The 27008-nt window shown below is 35.9% G+C and overlaps 2 protein-coding genes across 5 annotated transcripts in view; one reads left to right on the plus strand and one right to left on the minus strand.

Moving 5' to 3' along the window:
• LOC132909676 (uncharacterized) overlaps window positions 1-27008 on the minus strand; it is a 44494-nt gene that overhangs the window by 14359 nt on the left and 3127 nt on the right. For 2 of the 4 annotated variants that reach the window (XM_060964621.1, XM_060964623.1), the window contains exons 2-15: window positions 14715-14897; window positions 11445-11585; window positions 9911-9946; window positions 8645-8827; window positions 8161-8304; window positions 7596-7778; window positions 7361-7492; window positions 6556-6870; window positions 6266-6448; window positions 5735-5866; window positions 5302-5616; window positions 4552-4881; window positions 3876-4196; window positions 3233-3415 (exon numbers count right to left, since the gene is read on the minus strand). In XM_060964621.1, the coding sequence (XP_060820604.1) occupies window positions 3233-3415; window positions 3876-4196; window positions 4552-4881; window positions 5302-5616; window positions 5735-5866; window positions 6266-6448; window positions 6556-6870; window positions 7361-7492; window positions 7596-7778; window positions 8161-8304; window positions 8645-8827; window positions 9911-9946; window positions 11445-11585; window positions 14715-14897 (2781 nt within the window). The remainder of the gene's footprint in view (window positions 1-3232; window positions 3416-3875; window positions 4197-4551; window positions 4882-5301; window positions 5617-5734; window positions 5867-6265; window positions 6449-6555; window positions 6871-7360; window positions 7493-7595; window positions 7779-8160; window positions 8305-8644; window positions 8828-9910; window positions 9947-11444; window positions 11586-14714; window positions 14898-27008) is intronic. The other 2 variants (XM_060964622.1, XM_060964624.1) reach the window with 1 other exon arrangement.
• Window positions 1-27008, plus strand: part of LOC132909682 (uncharacterized) — a 35033-nt gene that overhangs the window by 6235 nt on the left and 1790 nt on the right. The gene's annotated exons all lie outside the window — the stretch shown is intronic.

A 27008-nucleotide genomic window follows, 5' to 3' on the forward strand; every position in this document is an offset into this window, starting at 1 on the left:
CTCCATCGACAAAAGGGATGTCACAAGGGTGGCATGCAAATGAGGGAAATTCAAGACTTCTAGACGGTGGAGAGCAGAAAATAAGAGGGAGAAGGGATTCAGGATGATATAGTTAAGGGAACGAAAGAATTAAAAAAAATTTATAAAGAAATAGAAGAATTTTAATTTCCATGCAGGTACGCCCTACGGCCTCTGGCTCGACCGTAAACGGCGAGCAGACGGCCACGTCTTCAATTAATTAAATCTTTCATTTTAGATTATTTGTTACGGCCAACTCGAATCGCTCTAGATGGCAAATGTATACATGTATCTCTACGTTCTGTTTTCTGCAGGGATATCATTGTATATGGTATATTATTTGCTTTTTTATTTTGTGATTCTTTATATCGCGCAGCGCAAAGCCCGTCACACTTTAATCTCTCACGTGAAATCCTCTTCGGTCTCCTCGGTTGACGTCCTACCTTTACCTTTGTCCAAGATTTTCTTCAGAGCTTTGTTTAATTTTTTATTTTTCTCTTCATCTTCGTTATCATCATCTTCATCATCGTCGTTATCGTCATCGTCGTCGTCGTCGTCTTCGTCTTCGTCTTCATCGTCATCGTCGTCATCATCATCATCACCATCATCATCGTCGTCGTCGTCGTCGTCATCTTCATCATCATCGTCATCATCATCATCGTCGTCGTCATCATCATCGTCATCATCATTATCATCATCATCATCATCATCATCATCATCATCACTATCATCATCATCATCATTATCATCATCATCATCATCACCTGCGTATTAACAGGGCCATCGATAATATTCTGCGCGGCCGGAAATGAGAGCGTGTACCTACGTTTTTTGTGATCGATACGGCCTCTCGGTCCAAGGGATTGCATGCGTTTAACGACTTAAAATGAATCACGTTATTTACGTGTGTATTATGACAACGAACACGTACGAATTTGTTATCGATATCGTTTCCGACATGGATGATCGCGACATAACATACATTTAGTAGCAATATACTTCGTACAAACGAAGGCAACGATCTGCATGTCGCGTGTATCATTGTGTGCATTCATGAAAGTTCCTTCGATTTTTCTTTCCTTTTCTTCTTACACTGTTTCGTCGCTAGCGATCTTTTTCTTTAAATTAGAGGTTAATATCGCATCAATTATCGAAAGAAAATAAAATAAAAGATTGATTTTCTCTCGGAAATGTCTTTACATTTACGTAGTTACGAAAGTGCAAAGCGAATGTTACTATTCAGCTTTCGAAATTTTCTCAGATTTTTATTGATCGATTAACGACAAAACAGTTCAATGGAAACGCGGTGAAAGAAAGATCTTGCATCACAAAACGGTTAGATATCGCGTGTTCGTAAGTTTTTAAAGAAAAAAGAGCTTGATCAATTCTCATTTCTTCTGAATATTACATATTATATATTATATATTATATTATATATTATAATACTGAATATTACATATTAATAGTAGCTATACGCTCTGTTCCCATCTTTTCATCGAAAAAGTTGCGCTCTCACCGAGACAGATGTCTAAATTGCTGTGGAGCGTATGTGTATAAATTGCTGTATGCTGGTTACGTGATAGAGGGAGTGGTAATGGAGAATAGTGACGAATAAAATAAATAAATAAACGAGTCATAAAAACAGATACTTAAGATAATCATTAAGATAGAAAAAGAGACAGAGAGTAAAAAGTGGAGGCAAGAGAAAAAGTGGAAGTTCGCATTGTACGGGTGTGGCTTTTAAATGCATTGTGAACGGGTCAGTTGGTCAGAGCGATCTTGCGCGCGCGTTAGAAGCTATATCATGAATCGACATTTTAAAAAAATCTTTTTCACCGAGCTTTGTGAGATCTTTCTTTTTTCGTTCTTGTTCTTCTCAAAACCGAGCAATCAATTTTTGTTTCATTGTCCATACACCGCCGATCCTCTTCCAATCTTTTAAGCCCTTATCGCTTAAAGAACAACTCATCAATTAAATTTAATTAAACCTCAAATATCTCTATATAATAATTATTAGTTCGTATGTAACGACTAATAAGTTTTAATTTTTTATCAATAAATAACTCCTATTTTCCTTGATCGAAATAATATCGATCGATTTAAAAGAAAAAAATCGAAAAAACCATACACTTTAAGCACTTTAAGCGTTATTATTACACGTAGAAAGAAACTGCAAACGTAAATTATCATAGTTGTTCTTTCTGAACACGCGGTTATGGGGATTGTGATTGTGGCAGAGTGATCGGGGTGATCACCACGGCGCGAGTATTGTACTCGTAGCCCGGTGGTATGGTCACGACCGAGATTAACGTCACAAAGAACAGTACACCAGTAATAATAATCATCATCCTAGAAATCTCCTTACTTTTCTGTTCGATTAGCCATTCCAGAACTCTCTCCTCGTTCTTAAGATTACCTACAAAAGGCACACACGCATATCAGGATCAGCTCAGTCACTTGGTGTACCGAGATTTCATTTGTTCGGTTGCAGGGGGTTAAAATAGTTTCGAAGGGGTCGCCAGGTTTTTGGTCGCGGGGTACCTTGTGGGATGGATAGAGTCAGTTGTTCTTCCTTTTACTTTTCGTAATTTAACGTGATCTTTATCGAAAGTGTATGTTTTGTATCATTGCAAATATTACTTTGAAAGATGCTCGAGTACCAAAAAAAATTCATTATTATTTTCTCCGTTTTTAATTTTATGTCCAAGTGATGATAACGAATATTCTAATTTAATTAATAATTAAGGATAACTATTCAAGGCAAAAGATGTACAAATTTTAGAAAATATCATTATACTATTTATCTTTTTCTGATATTCAAGCGTTTGGTAATTTGTTTCAAATGAAAACAATATTTACTGTGCGATGAATCAATTTCCTTAGAATTGATTTACCGGGTTTTCACGATCTAGTTTCTCAACCTTAGCCACGAATAAAATCTGAAACTGACTTTTCATCATGTGATCCAATTACAATTGATTGAAATTTTTTTGAGAGTTCAATGAAAGAACAACAATGCAGATCAAAGAGGAATTGTCTACGAGGAATGTAAAGCATTCGTGTCTTTGTTTCAACGATATTAACAAACAAAAAGAAATATAAAAAATAACCACTAAAGAGAACAAAAAAAAGAAAAAACAAAGACGATCGAACTAAGGGAGTGCGGGTCTTGATCGCGATTGAACAAGCCAAGGATTAAGCAATCGAGACTTACCGTCGTACATGATGGGCACCCCAGTTTCGTAATAAACGAGCGCCGGAAACGAGAAGACGCCAATTTCGGCAGCTAATTTCGCGTCGTTCGACTTAACAAATTGTATACCGTGCTTGTCAGTGTCATCATCGATGGTCTCTAGTTCTGCGAGTATTTCCGGGCACATTTCGCATTTATCATCGTCTGTTTAAAAGAAATATCTTATTTTCTAAGAGATACTTTACTTTAGGAAATATAACTTCTTAGATTACTGTTATCTACAATCTGTTAATTTTATTTAATTAACCATCAACTAGTATTGTTTGGTCATAACAATTTGAATTATAATTTTTAATTTTAGAATGTTATGAATTATAGTTTTATTTGGCCTTCTATATTTTATAATATATAGTTATAAATGCTGTTATTAACAAATATGAAAATTTATTCACGTTATTAATAAATCCGAGTATAAAACATAGAATACTAAAAAAAACTAAATGCGAATTATTTTAGTAAATAAAAAGTATGGAATGAAAATAAATAATCCTAATGAAAGTAAGGTGTTCTAACTTGACGATATCAGTTGAGATTTAAAAAATTTATAGAGAAAGATCTGTTGAAAATGTATAGAATATAAAAGTATTCATTATAACAGACTTACAAAAGAATACAGCGAGATGTTCAACGTCGTTGATCAGCACCTGTAGCGTCTTCCGATCGACGTTCTCGATCACATCCGGTGCCTGACTTCGAAGTTCCAATATCCACTCTAAAATCGCTTCTTCGTGCATCATATCACCTGAATAAACCTGACGGAATTTGTGTCTGTAGAACGCCAATGCTGGTAAACCAGGAAGATCGTATTCCTTTTCAATGCCTTCGTCTGAGATCTTTACAAAGTCGATGTCCTTCTCTTCGCACTCGTCGTCGATATTCTCGAGCTCTTGGAGGATCTTCTGACTCTTCTTGTCTCCTTCCTTATCTGGAATGGAAAACATTAGTGTAGACAAGATATTTTTTATTTGGTCGTTCAGAAGCTATATTAGTTAACTCCATAAATTAAAGAATAGAGATAACTGATCTAAATATTTTTAAACATTTATCTTGAATTATTTATTAAGTATTTCCCTGATTATTTGCGCCATCTGATTACGATCAATGAAGATATAAAAATTAATTTCTAATCACAGTAATAATCACATGCCTAGTGAAATCGAAAAAGTGGAATCGTTCAATTTGAATTCCGAGAAATTATTTAATAATTTTCTGGTTTACCGATTGCTAAATATAATATTAAATATTATATTTATTAATTCTCAAACAGTAATAATACTAACAAAAGAAAACAACGATATAATCGTTCTCCTCAAGAATATTCTCCAACATCTTGGCATTCACTTCTTCAATCTTCCCTGGGATTTCAAGAGTATCTTCATCGGTGATCCACGAAAGAACCTCGTCCTCATCCTCGATATCGCCCTTATAGATCAAAGGCTCCTTGTTCCTGAAAAAAGCCAGTGTAGGGAAATGCTTGATTCCTTGTTTTTTCGCGAATCCTGTGTCTTCTGTAGTGACGAAGATGATTCCAGTTTCATCCAGCTCGTCGTCGATATTTTCGAGCTCTTTGAGAATTTTCTCACACTCGTCACCATCCTCGCAATCCCCACCTAATAAAAGAATTTGAAAGAATTTTTATTATTAGACGTTGCACAGGTACTTTAGATATCAAAATAAGATTTAAAAAATAAAGATACATATATTGAAAATAATTCATAACATGCGAATTTACCATTCTTTTTATTCACTTCACATTTTCTTTTATTCTATTTGTAATATAATGAAAAGGAATTCTATACGATAGTTGATAATTTTCGAAACAAAGATAAGATATTTGTGACAACTCGAGACAAACTCGAGAAAAGATACATTTATACTTTTTCGTAACAAAGTCGAAGAAATATATTTAAGACCTATATTATGAAAATTATATATATTTAACTTAATTATATTCAACTTATACTTCACTTAAAACTTGAACTGTGTTTTCGTGACAAACATAAACTAACGAAGTGAAGAAGTATACTTACTAAAGAATGCGACGACGTATTCGTGTTCTTCGATCAAATCGACCAGTATTTCATCAGTGACTTCCTCGATGGTAGCAGTGTTCTTTTGTTCGATCAGCCATTCAAGAACTTCGTCCTCGTTCAATAAATCTCCTTCGTAGAGAGCCGGGATCTTGTTCTCGAAGTAGACCAGAGTCGGAAGGTGATCGATACCGTACTCCTTCGCCTCAGCATCGTTGTCCATACGAATGATCACGATTCCTTCCTTCTCCAACTCGTCGTCGATGTTCTCCAACTCGTTCAGGATACGTATGTCCTGCTTGTCGTCTTTATCGTCTACGGAAAGGAATCAATTCGTGTCTCGTTTTCGCTCGCGATCGGCCAACAGCACCTACCTAACCGGTAACAGTGGAAGAATGTTAAAAGGAGGTAGAAAGACGAATCGATCGCTTACAAAACAGGACTGCCAAGTACGGCGAGGTCTCAATCAGCTTCTCCATCATCTCGTCGGTCACCTCCGGTATCTCCGAGTGCTTCTTTTGATGTAGTAGCCATCCGAGCAGCTGATCCTCGTTCATCAGATCGCCTGCAAAATTCAAATACCATTTATTGCAATTTTTTCTTTATCTAATCTACAGTATGAGAATGCCTATGTTTATAAATGAGAGTGCTTCAAGGAGCTTCGTATGTGTAATTTTTATTTCATCTGACATGTTATATATTATACAGTGCTTTTTTTTTACGAGGGACATAATTTTTATTTGAAAGACGCGCTAGGTTTTTAAGTTTATTTTTATTCCTTTCTTTGAAACTTCACGAAGCTTCTATCTCTCTTCTTATTCGCTTTTTCGAATCTCCCAAAGATGATAAGGAATTTTTTACTATACAAAGCTGCGAGAATTTTTACAAAGGACGCGATAACTTTTACTTCAACTTGTATAAAATTTAGAAAATTTTAGGAAACGTATAAAAACTTTCAAAGTACCTTCGTACACGTGTGGTATTCTTTTCTCAAAGAATACCAGTGTAGGCAGAGACTCGATGCCGTATTCCTTAGCTTCGTCCAGATCAGAAATTTTCACGAACGCTATGTTGTGCTGATCACAGTCATCATCGATGTTCTCCAATTCACCAAGGATTTTCTGGCTCTTCTTCTGATCCTTGTCATCTGTTAAAGGAATAAATTCAATGCATAAAATGATATTTCATATGAATGTCTATTTTATATAATGCGCGTAAATAAATCTTCAAATAAAAAAGAAATTAATCACTGACAAAAGAGGACGGCTACGTGAGGCATCTTCTCGATGATCATATCGAGCACTTCATCTGTGATGTCTTCGATTTGATCGGTTTTTTGTTGATTCTCCAACCACTTTAGAACCTTCTCTTCATCCTCTAGATTTCCTTCGTACAACGTTGGTATTCCCTTTTCGAAGTACAACAGGCTGGGAATTTTTTCGATACCGTACTCCTTTGCTTCCTCTAGGTTGTCGATCTTCACGAAGATCACCCCAATCTGATCACACTCGTCGTCGATGTTCTCCAGTTCATTGAGAATCTTTTGGGATTTCCGGTCGTTGTTGTCGTCTAAGGATAATTTGCAATTTGTAAAACGTCGTTGTTTGATTTATTATAGAGAAAATTAATTTTATAAATTAGTTAATCTTATTCTAATTCTATTGTAAACAAAATTGATCTTCAAGAAAAAGATACGCAAGAGTATTATTAAGTTCTGCTATGAAATAATTAATTATTAATCAATTAAAAATTTATTCCAGATATTTAAATCATTTTTTACAATTTAATTCTGCTATAGTCCTAGAATTTTTGTTTTCTCAATTTTACTTTTGCTTTAACAAACGAAACTTATGATTTCAACCGAGTCTGTGATAACTTACTATAGTGGTTCATGCAATTGTGAATAATTAATTAAAAAGGAAGACCTGCAATGCTTTGAGAGGCATTTTATAAAACATCTAAACTGTAGAAAAGTTGAAAAATACAATTGAATAAGAAAATTAATTTGAGACATGTAGCAGAATTAATCAATGGATTCTGTGCGAATGAAAAATCTTACAGAACAGCACGGCAAGGGTTTTTCCATCCTTGATCAGACGATCCAACATTTCGTCGGTGACATCCTCGATCTCGTCCTTCTCCAATTGCGACAGCAACCACTCCAGAATTTCATCTTCATTCTCGACATCCCCTACGATCATTTAATTTCATTTCATTTCATTTCTAATCATACATCCACTTCTCTTCTCTTTTGTTCTCGTCGGTTTGCCCAATTGCTCCACCCACCTACCCACCATCGTAAAGATTCGGGATTTGCTTTTCGAAATACACGATCGCTGGAAGAGAATCGATGCCAAAATCCTTCGCAGCCTTGTCGTCGTCAATTTTCACGAACTGGATCCCGTGCTTATCGCAATCGTCGTCGATCTTCTCCAGTTCGTTCAGCACTTGCATCGAATCTTCGTCACCGTGGTCGTCTAAAAAATTTACAGGATAACAGATAGTATCGGTGTAATAAAAAGAAATGATTACTAGATAAGAGATCTTTATGCATTTGTGAGAAATTCGAAGATACAACGCATACGATAATACACAGAATGCACATATGAACATACGTGTAAGATTGTACAAATGTATAAAAGGCAAAAGCATGTAAAAATATATAAAATATCTATATCTAAATTAAAAGTACATATGCGTCTGTAATATTTAATAGGTGAAATAAATCTTTGCTGAAATTTAATTTCTTTAGTTGCATTTACAATAATATGAATTTGCATAAATAGTTGTAGTTTAGAACTGATATTACTGTACATTATTATAGCATGGAGTATAAAAGACGAATAAAAAGTTACATACAGAATACAACGACTAGGTTATCGATATTTCCGATCAAGGTTTGCAGAGTCTTCGCAGTTACATCCTCGATTACGTCCTCTTCGTCTCCTGTGCTTTTGTTCGCCACCAGCCACTCCAACACGTCTTCTTCTTTGCTAAGTTCGTCTGTACAAATTTTTGATTAATATCATGGCAAATAAATTATCGAGATTTATCTTTCTCAGTTACATATATGATAGCATCGATCGTCCTAATATTAGTAAAGTTATATTATAATATATTCTTTGTATTATACAAGAAAATGTAATTAAAAAGAATTTTCCAACTCAATCAAATTTAACTTGATCTAGAAATTCTGATATGCAAATTATTTTTATAATTTCAGTATCGTATTATTCAAGGTAAGAAAATGATTAAAATACGTTTTTTCAATTGTTTAGAAATTCAAACGTTTCATAAATATTTTTAATTTACTTTTGTTTGTTTTAAAATCGTCAATGCTTACGCTCGTAAATTATAGGAATCTGGTGCCTGTAGTAGACCAGAACCGGAAGAGGACCTAAATTATACTCGTCGGCGAGCTGTTCGTCCGCGATCTTCACGAAACCGATCCCCAACTGATCGGCCTCGTCGTCGATATTCTCCAACTCTTGAAGGGCCTTGAGACACTTTTTGCAGTCAGGCTTGTCTGTCCCATTTGAAATAAAGGACAATGTTATTCAGGTTTCGTGGTTCTTCCAGCTATTACATATGGAAGATAGAGTCGGGTAGTTTCTGGGTCAAATCGGGTTAAATCAGGTTTCCTCTTACATTTCCTTGTTTCGAATTTAATAGAAACTTGAAAAAAGTCAAAAGATAATTTATATTTTGTAATTCTTAAGAATAACAATTATTCTATGTCATGTACTTTTCCATAACGCAAGGATTTTGTGGGGGAATTAGTATACAAGATTTCTCTTAGTCATCATACGCATTCCTTCTATTCTAAGGGGGCAGGAGGGATGCAAAATGATACACATTCTAACATCCTAATCATGACCATTTTTAAGTGCACAAATTAGTAAACTGAACATATATTTCATTTGATTTTTAATCTAGGAAGTATAGTTTTTCGAATTTAGGAAATATATCTACATTCTTCATCACGTTATCGTCTTTACTCGTGCTTCTTTGTCACCATTTTTTCTCTAGGCTTTCAATTCTTCTTATTAAAGTGAATAGATAGTCAAATAACCGCTGAAAGTAATACAGTTGTTCTTCGGTGTTACTTGAAAGTTGGTTAAGTATGTATATTGGAGGAATGAAAACGTATATGGGAACATATAGTCAAGCTTTAGTGACGAACCAATACGTTTAAGAAGAATACAAAGTGTTTACTTCATAACACAGAATACGCTTTATTATTATATTTATTATACAAAAACCTTGACCCTTAAGAGCCTTAAGAGGAAAAAGAATTTCACTGTAGGAATATCACACTTACCTACAGTGAAAAGAATAATCTCTTAGATAAATTTAGCACAATATTCTGCATTATATTGTATTAAATCATTCTACCATCATCCATCGATCAAAAGTATTAGTATTTATACAAATGTTTGAAACTTAATTTTAAATGAATTGATGTTAAATCGTCAATCATTAAGAATCAAAGAAGATATTTCTTTCCTTCTCAAACGTTTTAATTGATTCATCACGGTGTGTGTACAAGCATTCGAAAAGAAGGCTGTGCGACATCCATAGCAGTGATTTCATTGAAATGTGTACTTACTAGAACCGGCGCCAGCACATCGTTGCGTATCCGGACCTATCGATATCAACACACACAAGAACGTTTCACATATATGTATTATTTACAAGTATGTTGTAAGTGATCGGATCGCAAAGTGGAACGAATTGTCGGAAAGCCTCATCAAAGTATAGCTTCATAAAAGTACAAAGTTGCGTCCCATCCTCTACGTTTCTTGCATTTGAAATCCAATTAATCCATCCATCTTTGCGATGCGTTTAATTATACCACAATGGACAAAGTTTTACAGACGAATAGGAGAAAGACGAATACTGACAAAGGATCGGTAGTATCGGTAGTAGTCGATAGTATAAAAGGACAATTTTCGCTGCGCTCTTTCCAACGAAGAAAAATTTTCTTTGAACGAATAAAAGATCGTAATTGTGCATTTTTTCAATGTTTCGAGGAAAAAGAGATTGTTATTCGACACGTAAGATATTTTTCTTCGCAATGCAATAAAAGAGGAACGTTCATACAATGCACTCTTCAAGGAAAATTTTAATGGCGATGTTCTGCAGAATTTTAAGAAAACAAAACCATTACTCGGTACATGAAAATTTTTCGATGAAATAAACAGAGAACAGCTACGAAGTTCATCTGAACAAATAACAATTTTACAATGTTTCGGAATGATTATGCGATACGTGAAATATTTTTCTTTGTTGAAAAAAAGGAGAAACAAAGGAAGAACATTCATAGCGCTCTTTTGGGCGAAGAAACATTTTTATCGCGCATTTGTACAACGTTCCAAGAGAACGTAAAAATATTTATATAGAGAGGAATTTGTATAGTTTTTTTACTAAACTTCGAAGAAAGGTTTGTTATACGATATGTAAAAAATTCTTCTTCGTATTAAAAGCTAAAGAGAGCGTTAAGGCGGGAGAGGAAATGTACGGTGGTCCGCAACATCGTGATGAGGTAAAAAACGTATCTACAAAGTAACGCTGTAATGATATTTCAATATCACGAAACGGTGTCATTGCATTGAAAAAAAATCTCGCTCCTCGTTAATATCAGTGAAAATAAAACCAAAGAAATCGGCTTGAGACGTGACATGTTAATGCGACCGAGCTTCTCAGCTGCTTGGACACTGATGAAAGCTCTGTTAATCGTAATCATACACTGACAGAGCGTCTGCGCAGATGTATTAGTCAGACAATAAAATAATAATAAGAAAAAATATTGCATATTATGTACACGAGTTGTTTATATCGATATACACATATTTACATATATATTTGAGCACGTAATTCGATAATGAATTATTTACAGGGCTGAAATCAAAATATTTCCGGTGATATTTTTATTATTTTTGTACAGAAGAGTGTGTTTATGCAGACTGAAAAAATATATTTGATTCGTTTTACCTTCGAGATGATTTTATGATTCCTCTACATTCTTCCTGATGAAAGGGAAATATATGCAAACTTGCTTTCAAGGGAGACAGAAAGAGAGAGAGAGAGATGATTTTTTTGACATAAGATCATGTTGGAGTTACGAGGGAAAGAGAACTCACAGAATAGGACTGCCACAAAGTCCGTTTCCTCGACGATCTTCTCTAAGATCATTGCGTTCACTTCCTCGATACGATCGGGTAGATCCATCGCCTCTAGGCTCGTTAAGAAATCTAACACATTTTCTTCGTCCATCAAGTCACCTGAAAAAGTGGAACGAATGACGAAGGAAATTTGTGTAAACTTATAATGTAGAAAATTTATTTTGTATTCTTTGCAATCGTCAATGATCTACATAGAATGTATACTTTCTTTTAAGAGAGAAAATTTATTTTTGATTCCAATCATTTTTAGTTGTCAGTAATTTTCACTTACTAAGATCTCTAACATAGAAGAATTATTTCTTTTATCGCTTCCAAATTACTTTCAAAGATTTAAATAGCAAAATGAAATCTCTAGTACAGAAAAATTCTCTTTTATCACTTTCAATTATTAAGATTCTAAATGGAGGACTCTCTGGTGCAAAAAGTTCATCTCTGTAGAGGTTTCGCATCCTTAAAGACTCTAAATAAAAAGCTTACAATTAGATCTAGAAAATTACTTTTCCATCTCGGATAGTTTCGAATCGTAAATAGAATTCTATGCGATAATATTTCAAAAGGACAGGTTTAAATAACGTGATTGATTTATTGCAAAATCAGTTCCACAGCTATACATTTCATTAGCAAAACAAAAGAGTTACTTAAGACGTCCGTTGCACAAATCAATTGACATTGTACCAATTCTACGCGGCTTCTACGCGTAGAATAAATCGGTTCATAACATGTATCTTCGATCGTGACTTCCTGTCGCTTCTATTTACCATCTGGTAACGTCGAAAATAGTATCTGTTGCATTAGCCACAATGGAAATAGATGCAACTTGTCGTTACATCATCGAAGGTAAAATCAAGCCGAAACGGTTCCGGGTGAAAGCTAATTCTATCGAGGTTCTCTTTTTTTCCCCAATCTTGTTTTATTTCGAAGAGGATGGCCGAGTTATATTTCGCGCATCTACTTAATAAATCTACAAGGTTGCGTTGCCAAATGCGGGTTTTGTTGATCACAATGTAGCACGATTGATGATCACACCTGTCCTTTGGTCCGCTTTCGCGTTTCTTGTCCAACCGCGTTCAATTTCCGAGCTTCTTCCTCCGATTTCATTAATGTGACCCATTTCATTCTCACCTCTGACGAATTTTTTGTCGAATAATTTAGTTTCGGTCTTTTTCATCGATTGGATGTCTCGTGTAGTCGCAGAATATTGAGTTTCAAGCAGATAGTTGTTCGACTTTTAAGTTCCTTCCTGACCTCGGATGAATATCGTCTCTTTTAGACTTATTCGTATTATTTCTAGTCGATGGAAATTTTGTTACTTTTTTACATTTGTGTTTGTAGTGATTCGTAAGAATGTATGATCATGCATGTGAAAACTGTGTTGGCTAATCAAACGTATTATACAAATGTATCAACGAGTATCAACTCTGTTATAGAATAGAGAATATCGTCCAGTGAAGAACATAATATTATTCTATAGAAGAAAAAATTACATAAAATAAAGAATATTATACTGCACAAGTTACAGTTCCGCCTATCTACTGTAACATAGTAGAACAACAGCTATTTATTTCTATCCTAAATGTACCGAGTGCTTGAAGATTTATAGATTACAGCATACATATGCAATTATAATAACAACTCACTGAATGTATAATATATGCATTGCACAATGTATAACTCATAACACACGACATTACAAGAAATATACAAAAGTGTTAAAAAAAAATTTCGCTGGAAGTCTCTAATAAAAATCATCAACATCATCCCCGGCAACTAAACTCTTCAATTACCATAAAAATTAACATAAGACCCTACAATCCGCGTATCCTTGAAAAATCTATTTTACATCAAAGATATAACGTTCGTATCATCCCCTAATATTTTCAGAATTATCCTGTGCGACAAAATTTCCTGATACAATTATGATCGTGTCGTTGGAACAGATTTCTCGCTTCTATTCGATCCGAATCCTTAGCAATGTCTCCAGAAGAGAATCATATCCTGCGACAAATTTCGACACAATTGACCAATTTGTAATCACGTTTGAACCGATTTCGAGATAGCGAGCGGCTCAATGAAACGGCGAGTCACAGTATGCGCCGACGTTTTAATCGGGTTGGTTACATAACACGCGCATTCCTTGTTGTATCCTATTAATTTCTCTTAGCCGGCTGTTCTCGTGTCACCGGCCAGCCGGAATCGCGTTCCCAGCCGGCGATCTCCGCGAACCAACATCAGCGGTTTTCGCATCGTGTAGGGGGTGGTTATGTCGAACAAACGTCGAGCACACGGCCGTCGCCGTTCTACAAAGTCTAACCTCACCAAATACCAACGCGTGGGATTAGTGCCAGATCACGAAGGTGGTCTGACCAGTGCAACGTTTCACTACTCGACTTCGCGAAAATCTGATTCATTGCGAACTTAATGCAACTGCGATCGTTATTTCTTGGTTCCTATTTCTAGTTTATTGTTACAGAATTCTGATATTATTGCAGAGGTGTGATTGTGGAAATGTGGAAATATAGTTCGCATAGAATTGTATATATATAGCATCATACATGATATTTTAGTATTATAAATGTTACACTTAAGAGGTTACTATAGTATTTAGTATATTTTAATATTATAGCATGAGGAATTGTTGTCTAGAACTGGTAGAAATTTAGATTAAAAGAGCAAGAGGATAAAAATAGCAGAATGAGCGCTTTCTGCTTTTCTTTATATCTTCGTAGTACTTTTCATATGAATTTTTTTGGAAGTAGCATTATATTAGTAATTCTTTGTATTTATTGGAATATTATTATAATAACAATAAAGAATTATGAGCTAGAATTGGTAGAAATCTAAATTTAAAGCGAAGAGGGAGTAGGCAGTAAAATAGGACGTCGACGTCTGACTATAGCGGGTTTGTTCTACTGGAACCACACAGAATGTTAAAATCGCGAAAATTCGAGAACCCCGACGATTGTTCTGCGGATTCTGGGTCAAGTACTATACTGCGGCGAGTCTCGAACCTTGTTTCTCATACCTGGCAAGGTTACCGAGATCGCGGCCGGATTCCAATAAAAGTTTGGCGAACTTTCAGCCATTAGGAATCATTACTATCCGCTTTTGTTCGTCGTACGCGTGAACATCTTGTAAAAGGAGCTTCCGTTTTTTATTTTCTTTTACTTTTTCTTAAATAATTTAATGTTTTATGTGGAAAACGTATAAATTGTTGATGAAAGATCTAACCTTCATAGATGATCGGTTCTCTCTCGCGGAAATATGTGAGGGCTGGGAAGTTTTTGATGCCATACTGCTTGGCCAGTCGTTTATCGTTGATCTTGACGAAGTCTACCCCGAAGTGGTCGGTGTCGTCGTCGATCTTCTCCAGCTCGGCCAGCACCTTGTCGCATGTTAAGCAACTTCTCGCATCTGAAAGACAATTGTATCTACTTATTCTTAATTCGACTGGTATTTAGAAGGCTACACTCGAAGATCCTTCGTTTATCGTAAAACTTAATATTTATTTTCACACGAAGAATCTTTTCTCCGAGAGATAAACAATTAAGATATGGGTCTTTGAATGGAAAGTTGAGACATTAGACTTGCAATTTGAAGATCGCTCGAAGGTTCAATATTTACATTGAATAATGTACTTTTTATCATATTTACTTAAAAACACCTGTATCGTATCTTCCTATAAATGAAGGGTCATCGAAATCTTTATTAGAAAGTTCAGAGGTCACCCGAATGGTTAGATTTCTAGTTTGCAAAGATCGAATATTTATGAACTTCTTTCATAGTAAGATACATTTAAACATCTCAAATAGCATTGAAGTCGTCCGATTCACCACCTGCAAAGAAATCAGCTTGGCGAAACGTGTACCATTTTACTCTCCTCGCAGCAACGTCGACAGTCGAAATAATTTCACCAAAAAATCGTCTCGACAATGTTCGAATGGCGTCAGAAGTGGGTTGGCAGGAGGCAGGTGTTCGGAAGGTTAACGATCATTTCCCTGCGGACGGTACGAGTCCTTGGGTAGTGGCCTTGTGTTACAGAAGAAAGAAAATTAATCCTTCGCGCGCGAGTTTTATGCTTATCGCCGTGCGTTGGCTTGCCAGTTCCAAGCGTTCTTGGCCGGCTCTGATTCGTTCTGCTCGTCGTCGCAGCGACCAACTTACGCGAGTGTTGGGTTACAATCATTGGATATGGACACCAAGGTATCCCATCGCATGGTTTCTCCATCCATTCTCACCGATCTTGACGCTTAAGGAGATCAAGATCTCGATTTAAACTCGTCCAGACAAAAAGGATCACGAGAAACATGAAAGAAGGAAGCGAACGAACAGGTGGACGTCGCCATTTTTGGCGACCACGTCCTCAGAATAGAGCCACAAAGGTGAGGTGTGAGAGGTAGATTCGACTCTCTTCTTCATTCTTTCTCTTTCTTTGCTCTGGCTGCTTCTTCTCACGCGGCTTGAATACGCTCTACTGTGTTCTCGTGTTCGATTCTATTTTTGCGGTGGCTAGCAGGGCTTATCTAAAGCAACGGCAGAAACAAAGTTACCTTTGTCTTTCTCGGTCGATTCACCCTCGTTTGTCTGCTTCTATTTATTCTCGTTTGTTTTATTTACTTTTGTCCTTTTACGTTTCCTTCTCGTTGGGACGTTAGACCCATGTCATTAAGATGAGCAGATTTAAAGGCTGGTTGCAGACACCCCCGCGTGCAAGGCTGGCAGAATGCAGTCTGAGAGAGAGATAGAGAGAAGGAAAGAGCAGCCGAGACGTTGAAGTACATGTGCCAATTAAATTGGACTTATTCCACTCGCTTCGCCTCTGCATTGGTGGAAAGTTGGGAGAAATTGTGCGGTAACAGTTACGACGATGGTTACATGAGAGAATTTCTTGCTGCTTAGTCAGCGTATTAAATTTGTTGAAATAAATGTTGAATAGAAATAAATTGAATTGCTTAGAACTTTTACATGCAATCTGAAACTTTTAAAGATTAACTCGTCGTATTAAATTCTTATTTGATTTTTGTATTAATTAAATAATAGTGAATGCGAAAGAAGAGGTCAATAATGGTTATAGTGAATTATGTTTTGCCTTTGGATAAATCGTTTGGTTGGATTATAATGCAGAGTTACGATAATCTTCGCAGATTCGAACTGATCTTCCCGGTGAAGCAGAGACTTGCAAACAAATATAAATAGAGCGACACAAAACAATTCTATTTTTATTTCCTATCGTGTCCACCCACTCGTCCCACTCTTAAACGGATCGTCGAATCGAGAACGAAAAATAAGCGATATGCTAGAATTCGATTTCACGCTCACCGTATCGATGATCGCGGTTCGCTCATCATGAATCATCGGTACTACTGGCCTGGAAATTCTAGCACATTTTCCTTTATCTAATTTCTTCTACGACAAAGACAAATAATCATACATTAATATTCAATTATTTCATTTATTTATTCAACGCAATTTGTATGTAATTTATATCTATGTAATTAATATTAAATGTAATTGAACGAACGATGTTAATCGTAAATTCCATATACTAGATATTATCTAATCTCTTTTTTATCGCATTATTCAGCACTTTTGGAAATTCTTTGATTAATACTCAGTTGCCTATTCTCTTCTCTATTCTAGTTCTCTGTAATTCTTCAACTTCCAATCTTCCGTGGTTTCTCGAAATTCTAAATTATCAGATTTCTATAACGTAAGTTTTTACTATTCCCGCAAATGCAATTGTTGTTCGCCCCAATTTTCTATTAATTCCTTGCCACTTTCTGACTCTGAATTTTCTACCATATTTGTGCCGCCCCCATACGACACTCATCCTCTTTTCTGCTCCAGATTTCCTTCTCACGTTTCACCCATCAATTTTCTTCCCATTTACACCCCAAGGCGAGAAGTGTTCGCGAAAAGACGTCCACAGACGAAATGTAAAGTAAAACGTTGCGATGGACGGCGAGGCCGTTCGTTCTTGTATTTTTAGTGGCTCGTAAACTAGGCACTGGCCGCCGTTCGATCTAGTCGTCTCTGTTTCTCGCTGTAGCAGAGGTTATCTTTTCTTGCGTGCGAAAAAGCGCGCGAGCGCGTGCGCTTGCTTAAGTGTCTCCACGATTTCGCCACCTTGAAACGTCGAAGAACGATGGCACGTGGACCAGACGCGATTACATCGGAGAAATTTCCATTCGAATAAAGATCGAGTGTTGTAATGCTGATATGTAAAAGTATTTTCAGGGTAGGGATACGTGTTTTTGATGGAGTACAAAAGTATGTGGACACTTGCGATATAAAATAATTTGAAATTTCATTGCACTATAAAGAATAGACTGTGGATTTTTATGCATTTATGGGAAATCTTATGGTGCAACAATGCACAGAATATAAAACAATATGCGAAACATCGAAAGTATAGCACTGGTTGTAATTTTTAGCGAGCAAAACGATTCTCTACTTAGGTTCAATTTTTAAAAATATATTTATAAAAATATGATTTTGCATAAATATCTCTGTGTCTAGTAACGAAATACGATCGTCATGATAATATTGAAAACATTTGAAACCAGTCTGAGAATGTACATAGAAGCTACAAGATATTTATTGACAACATATATTTAACAAAAAATTAATATGCAGTATGAATGGCTCGCTAAATATTGTGGCTTACCAATACAGTGAATAATTGATTGTTTAAATTACTTTTCTGATCTCTGTGATATATACGTACTACTCTGTGATTATATTTATACTAAATATCTCGTAGCCTCTATGTATGTTTTTACATTTGTTTCAACCTTTGTCGCTATGATTGTGATAGCCAGACTTTATCATAATGTGTTTGTTCTTTAGCGAGTAATTGTGTGCAGATCGACGTGCTTCGGCCAAATGCTTGTTCTCAACGATTAGGCGAGATTGATTACGATGGACAACCGCTGCGATTCGTACGAGTGCCTCGTTACGGAAGAGAGAGACTTTAAACTGGAGATTAGGTTAATTTTAAGTTACCATGTGTTTTGTACTGTTTCGAAGCAGGTTTTCATGGCTTTTATTTCTGGAGTTTAGTAGATACTCTATGAAACGCGATGGTGATCCTTTTAGTTTCGTGGTAGATGGTGGGGAAAGTTAAGGACTAACATGATAGATGGATCGTTAAAAATTACGAGATGGTGGGAATTGCAAGCTTGAAACTTGCAGAAAATTCCAAATTGGTGAAAAGTCGTAGAACGTTAAATGAATTAAAATTTAAAAAAAGGGCAAGAAATAAATAGAAAATTTAGAGTGGAGAAAAGTGGAACTTTGGAAAATATTAGAAGATGAAATTATAGAAGTCTGATAACTCGAAATTGTAAAATTATAGAATATTAAAATCGAAGAGATAATAAATAACTAGAAGCTTCTGGGAAATTTTCAAAAGCGAGTAACGTGATTTACAGAAGAATTAAATAATTTTCAATCTAGCATGAATGAATTGGAAATACCTATATGATATTTTATTGTATAAAATTATAAATTACATATATAACCATTTTTTAAGAGAAGAAATACGTAAAAATACTAAAGGGAAGAGTTGATATGGAGAAAAGTATATAGAAAATTTAAAGATCCTTTCGATAATGATTTTAGTCGAGCAAAGGGGAAAGGAGCGTGTAGTCGATGGTTTTATTTATACCGGAAGAAGCATTCGAAGCATATCTTCAGGGTCCCAGTCCGGTTCTAAAGATAGCTACTCAATCGGCCGTATTTCTTGTCTCGCGTAGACGCGTGGGTCGCGATTGTGTTGGTATTGGTGAGCTTTTGATGAACCAACGATTTGGGACATCGCGTGGGTGCTTCGAGTTTGCGCCGCAGAACAGTTAAACCCATGCACGATCCTCGAGTATCCACCATTGGGGCTATTCCAGCACGTGCCGCGATTATTTTCTTTTGATACCGTGGTATACATGTGTAAAATCATTCGCTTAATTTTTTTTTTTTCTCCGAGATAAAATCGAGAATGGATCGAGATTCTAATTGGGGAGCTGTTTACGTTGTATTTGAATTGGAACAAGGTCGAGTTGTGAATGTTTTGAAAGAGTTAGGCTAAATGCCTCTATAGTTGATATTTTATCTATTTTACTTAGTGAACAAGTAATTTACGAAGAAGCACAAGTGCGTTAAAAAATTTTATTTTTAAATTAAGAGACTTTGATTTATATAGAAACGGATCTTTTTGTAAACTCTGAAGTAGGATAAGACGAGGATTTTAAAAAACTCCAACTACCATTTTTACTTTTTTATGAAATTTTACGAAGTTAGAGCTTTAATATATATATATGGAGAAAGAAAACAGAGATTTATTTGTAACTAGTATTTAAAAACTAAATTCTATAAATGAAAGTGTGCTCTTAATATCTTTCTGCATTTTTAAATTGTTGTACGATTTTAGTGGAACTGCAATTAAAAAAAGATTCTAAAAAACTGGAGTACGAATCAATGGAAAATTTCGTGGTCATGTTCTATAATAATCAGGTGCAGTGACCTGTACAAGTAATATGGTCCCTAACCAGCGCAAAGAAATAATGTTACCCAACAATTCTTTTTACGACTGTCTCGCTATATTTTATAGTCGAGTTTGGCACATTTCTGTTTTTTTTACCAATTTCTGTCTGTTTTCCTTCGTAGCATGTGGTTTCGAATGAATCTTTTGCATGCCTGCGATCGTTTTATTACCAACTTGTACTTCTAGACATTAAATAATCTCGGAGAACCATAAACGAGCCGGATAAACATGGAATTACCTGTTACAAAGCAACATTTTCATCAAGACCATAAATTTCATAGTTCTCCTATATAGCGAAATATTTTCTCTTCCTTTTCATTTCGAAGCCTCCAAGCGTGTCTTGAAGTATCCAGATTACGTTTCCCTTTCTATCCTTCCTTTAATTTAAGAATCCCTTGAATTATACATTTCTTTTCATTTTTCCATCCTTTTAAGCATCCCTTAAGGTATTCGATTATGGTGTACATCTTTTTCAATTCTACTTTTACCACGCCGAATCTCCCACACATCGGAACGGTGATTCGAGAGGAATAGTTTTGGACAAAATGATTGAGTGGAATTATTTTTAAATGAGGTTTCAAGGCAACAACGCGGAGGAGAACGCGGTCGTTCTTCGAGAGTAGACTATAAAGGTATTACAGGGAAAACGTAACTGTGCGGTAAGTCTATGATTAAAGTAGCGACGACATGCTCAAGCAAACATACCACCGACTATCTATACTCCTGAATAAACAACCTATAGTATCGCATGTATATGTATATATATATATATCCGAGCAACGCGAATAGTTGGCAAAGGATCAGCGGTGCTTATCATTGAATTAGCAATTTTCTCATTCTCACTTTTTCCTGGCAGCTCGATAATTAAATTAACCCGCAGAACAGGTGGCCAACTATTCGATACCTTCAGATGATCAAAATCTAACTTATAATTCTCTTCACTACTGTTTTATTTATTTCATAGGGGTGAGAAGCAATGGGCTGTCCAATTATCTATACGAATGTCGATTAAATGTGCTTTCCTTTGGGGGATGATTAATTTTTTACCTTTAGATCTCTCACTTTTTCAACTTTAGATGTTTAGCTAGATTTATTTCATGATATTTTGTATCGTTTCCCCAAATAAAAAGTATCGGAATTTTTAACTAACTTAGATTACACAATTTTGTTTTCTTCTCTCTCGCCAGAGAGAAGTAATTTTCCGGTTACTTCTCTCTTTATCCACCGCGGAATTAAAAAAATGTTACACGATAATATCTACATCTTGAATAAATATGTTCCTCGAATACAATATTCTAGTAAATTCCTGCCACTTTATTTCCTATTTTCACGAAAGAGAGGATAGTCGTACAGGTGAAAATATTACTTCAACCGTCTCGCGCTGCCAAATGACGCGGAAGAGGGAAATCATCGAAGCACCGTCATGTGAAACAATTTTAGATCCTAGTCGAATCTTCGAAAGATGCTCCACGTTCCTTCCTAGCGATCTTTGCGCGATATTCGGCCTTGAAAACGATGACCTAGCCTCAGCGGCTGTAAATCGCGCGGAGATACAATTCTCACGTTTCTCTTAATCGTAAATCCATTAAACTAACAGAACGTTACTACGAACGAAAATTTCCAGATTCCTCGTGCAATTTCGAGGTTAATGAGAGTGAAATTCGAGACGACAGTCGAATCGGTTGCACGCGGCTGAGAAAACAGAATAGTTTATTAGTGGAACGAAAGCTATAGCAAAGCCATTTTCTTCAGCAAACAGTGTTTCTAAGCCAATGTTACCTGTTTCTAGTCCGACCTTTCCTTCTCCATTCGATGGATTCCTACTAAATTATCGATGAATCGCCAGATTTCATACCATTTGTACATAAATCACGATTTACGTGGTTGTAACGTTTATTTATAAAATGGTACCTTGTCGAGGGGTTTCGGAGGAGGGTCAAAGGGTAATTGTTCCGTGTTAATGACGCAAAAAGAAACGATCGACATGATTGGACAAGGAATCTTCTCCTTAATTGACGGGGCGGAAAGAGCTCGTCTTTCAGGAAGCTCGAAACGAGGCAGTGCGGCTGGAAATATCTTTTCCAGTGCCCTTGTCTTCTGGCACGCGTCTGATCTTTCATAATCGTTTCTACTCGTCTCGAAATCCTCTTCGCTTGTTGGATACATCCGTTGGTAAAAATCGCGTATTTTTAATACAATCTTTTCATCTTACGCGAAATAACTTCTTTATTAGATTATTATTATTAGATTATATGGCGCTTATTTGTTAGCATCACTCGATCATAGAGTACTTCATCAAAGTACTCGTAACAACCTCTACCAAAGAACCTAAACAATTCTCCTACATTAAACACCAAAAAGTAAACGTAATAAACAAGATCCGGGTGAAATCTGCGCAGAAAGGATAGAAAATAACGATATCTTGTACAAGAATAAATCAGAAGTATCGTTTTGCAACGGAGTGCAAAAGAAAGTTTAGCAGGCAAGAGTGGCACGTAAACCTTATGATTTTATGAAACGTAATTATGTTTGACACGAGCAACGAATAGAATACCGACTTAATAGACTGTGCAAAAAAACAACTATAAATAGACAACTATGATTACATCGTGAATGTTTATGCGAATCGATATTTTTACGTGCTTCTATTTTAGAGAAGTAAATTCTAATCAGCGATTTGTTTTATCTGTTACATGCAACAACGTACATTCTACAATACTTGAGACATTTTGTATATTTTTACACATTTTTACATCATCGCAACGTTTCAATCTCCTATAAATGTATAAAAATGCACAGTGAACCTGTAACCCAAATCAACTCCGTCGAAGCAAAACTCGAAAAACAGAAACAGAATTCGAAAATTCAGTTTTCTATCGAAAAATCTCAAAATACGATCTCTCGCTCTGCCTGTTTTCTTTATCTTGTCAAACTTAACGAAATAACCAGAAGAAAAAGCTGCGTGCACGTGGCAAAGAAGCCGCGAGAATACGGCGGCTGGAAATAGGCCCGCATCTCGAGCTCGTCGTCCGGGTCTTCACGGCGACTCTGTTAAAAAAGTCTCGCCCCTTATCCCCCATCCTAACCGTGTTATCCCTCGAACCAATTAAGATTTTCGTCTACCTGGAGGTGGTTCCAGTTGCACGATCTCAACACTGTTGACTCGAGGACGATCTCGATTGTAGGGTGGTCGAGGACAGTATGTTTTCAGCCGAGACGATAGTGATAGGCTTGGCGGCAAGCGCTAAAATAACTCGAACGTGTGCTAAAAGTGGCGGCTACCGGAGCGCCGGCCTTGCTACGGTAAGCTTCGGGAGAGGTGTCGCTCTTCCTTCCCTACCGATCGACCAGAACCCCGGCCAATGGAGTTTTCTATAAAAGTTCACCGAATAAATAATTACGCGTGCACGTCACGAGAAATATGAAGAAAAAAGAAAGAAAAAAGAAGAGGAAGAGTGCGGGAGAGATTTTGTGATGTTCGAGAGACTATTTTTACAGGAGGCTAACAGAGGCGAGGATGAGCCGCAACGAAACGTTCCTCCTCGACTTCGCGCCGGTGTATTTTCAGAGTAACTCCGTTACGTCACGAAAACGACGTCGAAGATAGTCGAGGAAAAAGCCAAAGAAGCCCCGTTTTTCAGATGGAAAAGAAATAATCGGGTTTAGGCTTGGATTCTTTCGGTTGTATTTCTTTTTCTACTTAATTGGCGGAATTTGGTTTCTGGTTGGGGTATATCTTGCTGCGTTTCTCATAGTTGCGGTTTGGTCGAATTTGATAAAGCAAAGGGGTCAATACAATTGTTATGATATTCTTCAAAATGAAATGCTTTTTCACTTATCAAAATTTTCTGTCATTTCGAATATTTTTCAGATATAGCCTGTCCTAGTTGCATGGGACTCTTTGTATATATCTTTCCTAGTAAACGAGCTGATAAATCCTATTCATTAAGTTGTATATTTTATTATAGTTCTACAATTAAAAACTGCTGTTTTATCCGATTTCGTATGATCATTCGCTGTTGGCAAAGAGCGATAGCAATCGTCCGAGATATTTCGACGTGAATCGTTGCTGTTGGTTATTTTGTTCGTCTTTTAGCGTGTTAGCTATTACGTCAGGAGGTATTATGAAAACGTGATTCAGGGGAGAGTCTCGAGAAGAACGCGACATACGTGAGAGACGTGACACACGAGTATACACTAAGAACAGGTTGTCAAGAGACGAAGAGGAGGATAACCAGTGACCTCCTGCCTTCGAAAGGCTTTAACCCTTGTTAGACCAGGTGACAGTTTATCTTTACATGTGCTACTTCGTCATGCTCCATTTTGCCATTTTACCAGCCAGTGCTTTTCAATCTTTGTCTCTTTTCATCTAATGTTCTTCGTCTGAGCTTCTCGATCTTGAATGTGAAAATAGCGATAAAAAATAAAGCAGGATGACTCGAGGTAAATTACTAAAATTAATTTAATTTAAATTAAATTAATTTAAATTAATTTAACTGGGAGCTTCTTTAGAACGTCGATCTTGTATAGCTGTTATATCAAATCATGGGACCCGTGATGTTACCGGTGTATTAATTACATTTTAGTTCCTAATTTGTTGGATTTATTTTTTAAGAAATGTATAATATTTCAGAAAATTTAGTTTTCTCTTTATAAGAAATTACAATCTGTTCCTCAGGTAAACGAACAAAGTTCCATTTATAGCGGGTAGATTAAGCTTATGGGGCGAAGAATACTTGTCCTGAATTTATAACGAGAGCTTTGATTTATAATTTGACTGATTAATCATTTCTAATTACTCGATTTCTTCAGAGAGATGAATAATTCTCTAAACTTAAACTCAACGTTTACGCATCTTCTTTAAATATCTCGTCTGTCAATGTTAATTAAATTGTCATACTCCATGTTACAACAAATTATCTTGCAATTACATACGTGAAAAAGCTTCTTGACCCGACGATTTTCATCGTCTCGTCGTTGAATTATGAGCACGATGTACGCGAGTTCTATCGATTGAATTAAACGAACGGCTGGCAGCACATCTTGATATGTCACGATCGCCACCCGTTCACATTTGTGTGCGTCACGACACTGTGAGTCAGTGGCCGGCGTATTTCTTGCATTGGAGAAACAAAATCACAGCCAGACCAACTTCATAAACTCCCATCGGTTTTCGCCTCAGCTCTAACACTATCCTTCACTCAATTTCTCGTACAAGGTTAATCCATTTACCATTCACTTCCGCTTTTGCGCCATAACTGTTTAACAAGCGATGGTTAATAGATATTTATTTCCATCTTTCCATTTTGCAGTTAATTAATCACACATTATGTCATCAGGTACCTTATCATATTTGCTATAAAGTTCTTCCTGTTTTCAAAATTATTCTAACATGTGTATACCTATATGGATGTAATATTCTCCTTGAAACATCATAAAGCAACTCTATCAAATACTTTTCTGTTTTCAGAATTATCATAATATACATAGGAGTATAGTATTCTCTTTAGAACGTTATAAAATTTTATGGTCATCCACGTAATGTGCCAGCTATTTTCACATGCTCTGTTTATATCCCACGTTTCAATGCTTCGATATAGGCTTCACGTATTGTACGTATTGTAACCCTGGCTTCTATATTTACGCGTTTAACTACGATTTTAAATGATTCTGTGATTAATGCATTCGTTAAACTTCCATTGCACCGAGCCACCTTGCGAGCGTCTAAATTTACGTTCTCGTACTGCGGACGGAGTATCAATGAAAGATTCTGCGGTTGTCCTCGAACCAAGCGTCAAAATCGATACGTTCATCGTCTAATCGTTACACCAGTTTCATCCACGTGAAAAGATGCACTGGATGCTGTATTGGAAATTTTATGTAAACGTTTCACCTTGCGTTTCGTGTTACATAGAAAGTGCAAACGATTTTGTTTGTTCATGTTCTGATAAACGTTCTATTGTGCCAGCTTCTGTTCCCAGCTTCTATATTTACATGCTGTATCCAAAAATTTTGTAGGATCAACAATTCGTTCGGCGCCTGTTGGGTACATTTTATCCTCAGAGATAAATAAGTCAGCGCGTGAAGTCAAAATTATTTGCATAGCAGACGATATAACGAAGATCTATGAAATCATAGGATGAGAAGAATTTTTCGATACTTTAAATTTAGAAATATATATAGAGAGTCAAGATTCTGAGATAACAGAATAGTAAGTGTTTGTAAATTTATATTTTTTACACATTTTCACAGGATTAGAAAATAATTGGCAAAAAATTCGCAAAAGAGCAAGCATTTACAACATAAAAATTGTGTCCTATCAAATATTCTTTTTACTGTGCTAAGAATTTTTGAAAATACATGAGATAACCTTCTGATGTCAAAACAAGCGAAGAATTATAATTCGTTTTTCTACTATTATAAGTCGTAATTCTTCAAGACTCTACGATTTTATTATTTTTAGGACCTTGGCGATTTATAAATAAAAAATATATATATTACTAGATAGAAAAATATTAGAAAATTCGTTCCTGTCTCATTGTCTCATAAATTCACAGATTCACAGCAAAAATTCTTCCGTTGTTTTGATATTTGGTTTGTTAAAAATAACAAAGAATGACGTAATCACGAAACAGCGAATGATAGAAAAACAATAACGTACAGTTCGATAGAGAATTATTATTAAAGTCGCATTATTTCAATTACAGACGCAGACGCTTGCGAAGATTCGCGTTTACCTCGAGACGGCTTGTCCTACTGAGTCGACTCCACTTGGCAAAGGGAGAGAATTTAATACTTGTTAATTGTCATGCGAATGCAATCCGTGTGAATAACGTGTATATTACCTCCTATATATAATTGTACACTCCATCAACGTCGTTCTCTCAAATTGAAATTCGAGACCAAAAGAAAACATCGAATTTATCTATTACTTCCTTGAAAATCTATCTATCACCGAATTTATGAAAGATCTCCTTGAAAAGAAA

The sequence above is a fragment of the Bombus pascuorum genome, chromosome 8 (genome assembly GCF_905332965.1).
Source record: "Bombus pascuorum chromosome 8, iyBomPasc1.1, whole genome shotgun sequence".
NCBI lineage: Eukaryota > Metazoa > Arthropoda > Insecta > Hymenoptera > Apidae > Bombus > Bombus pascuorum.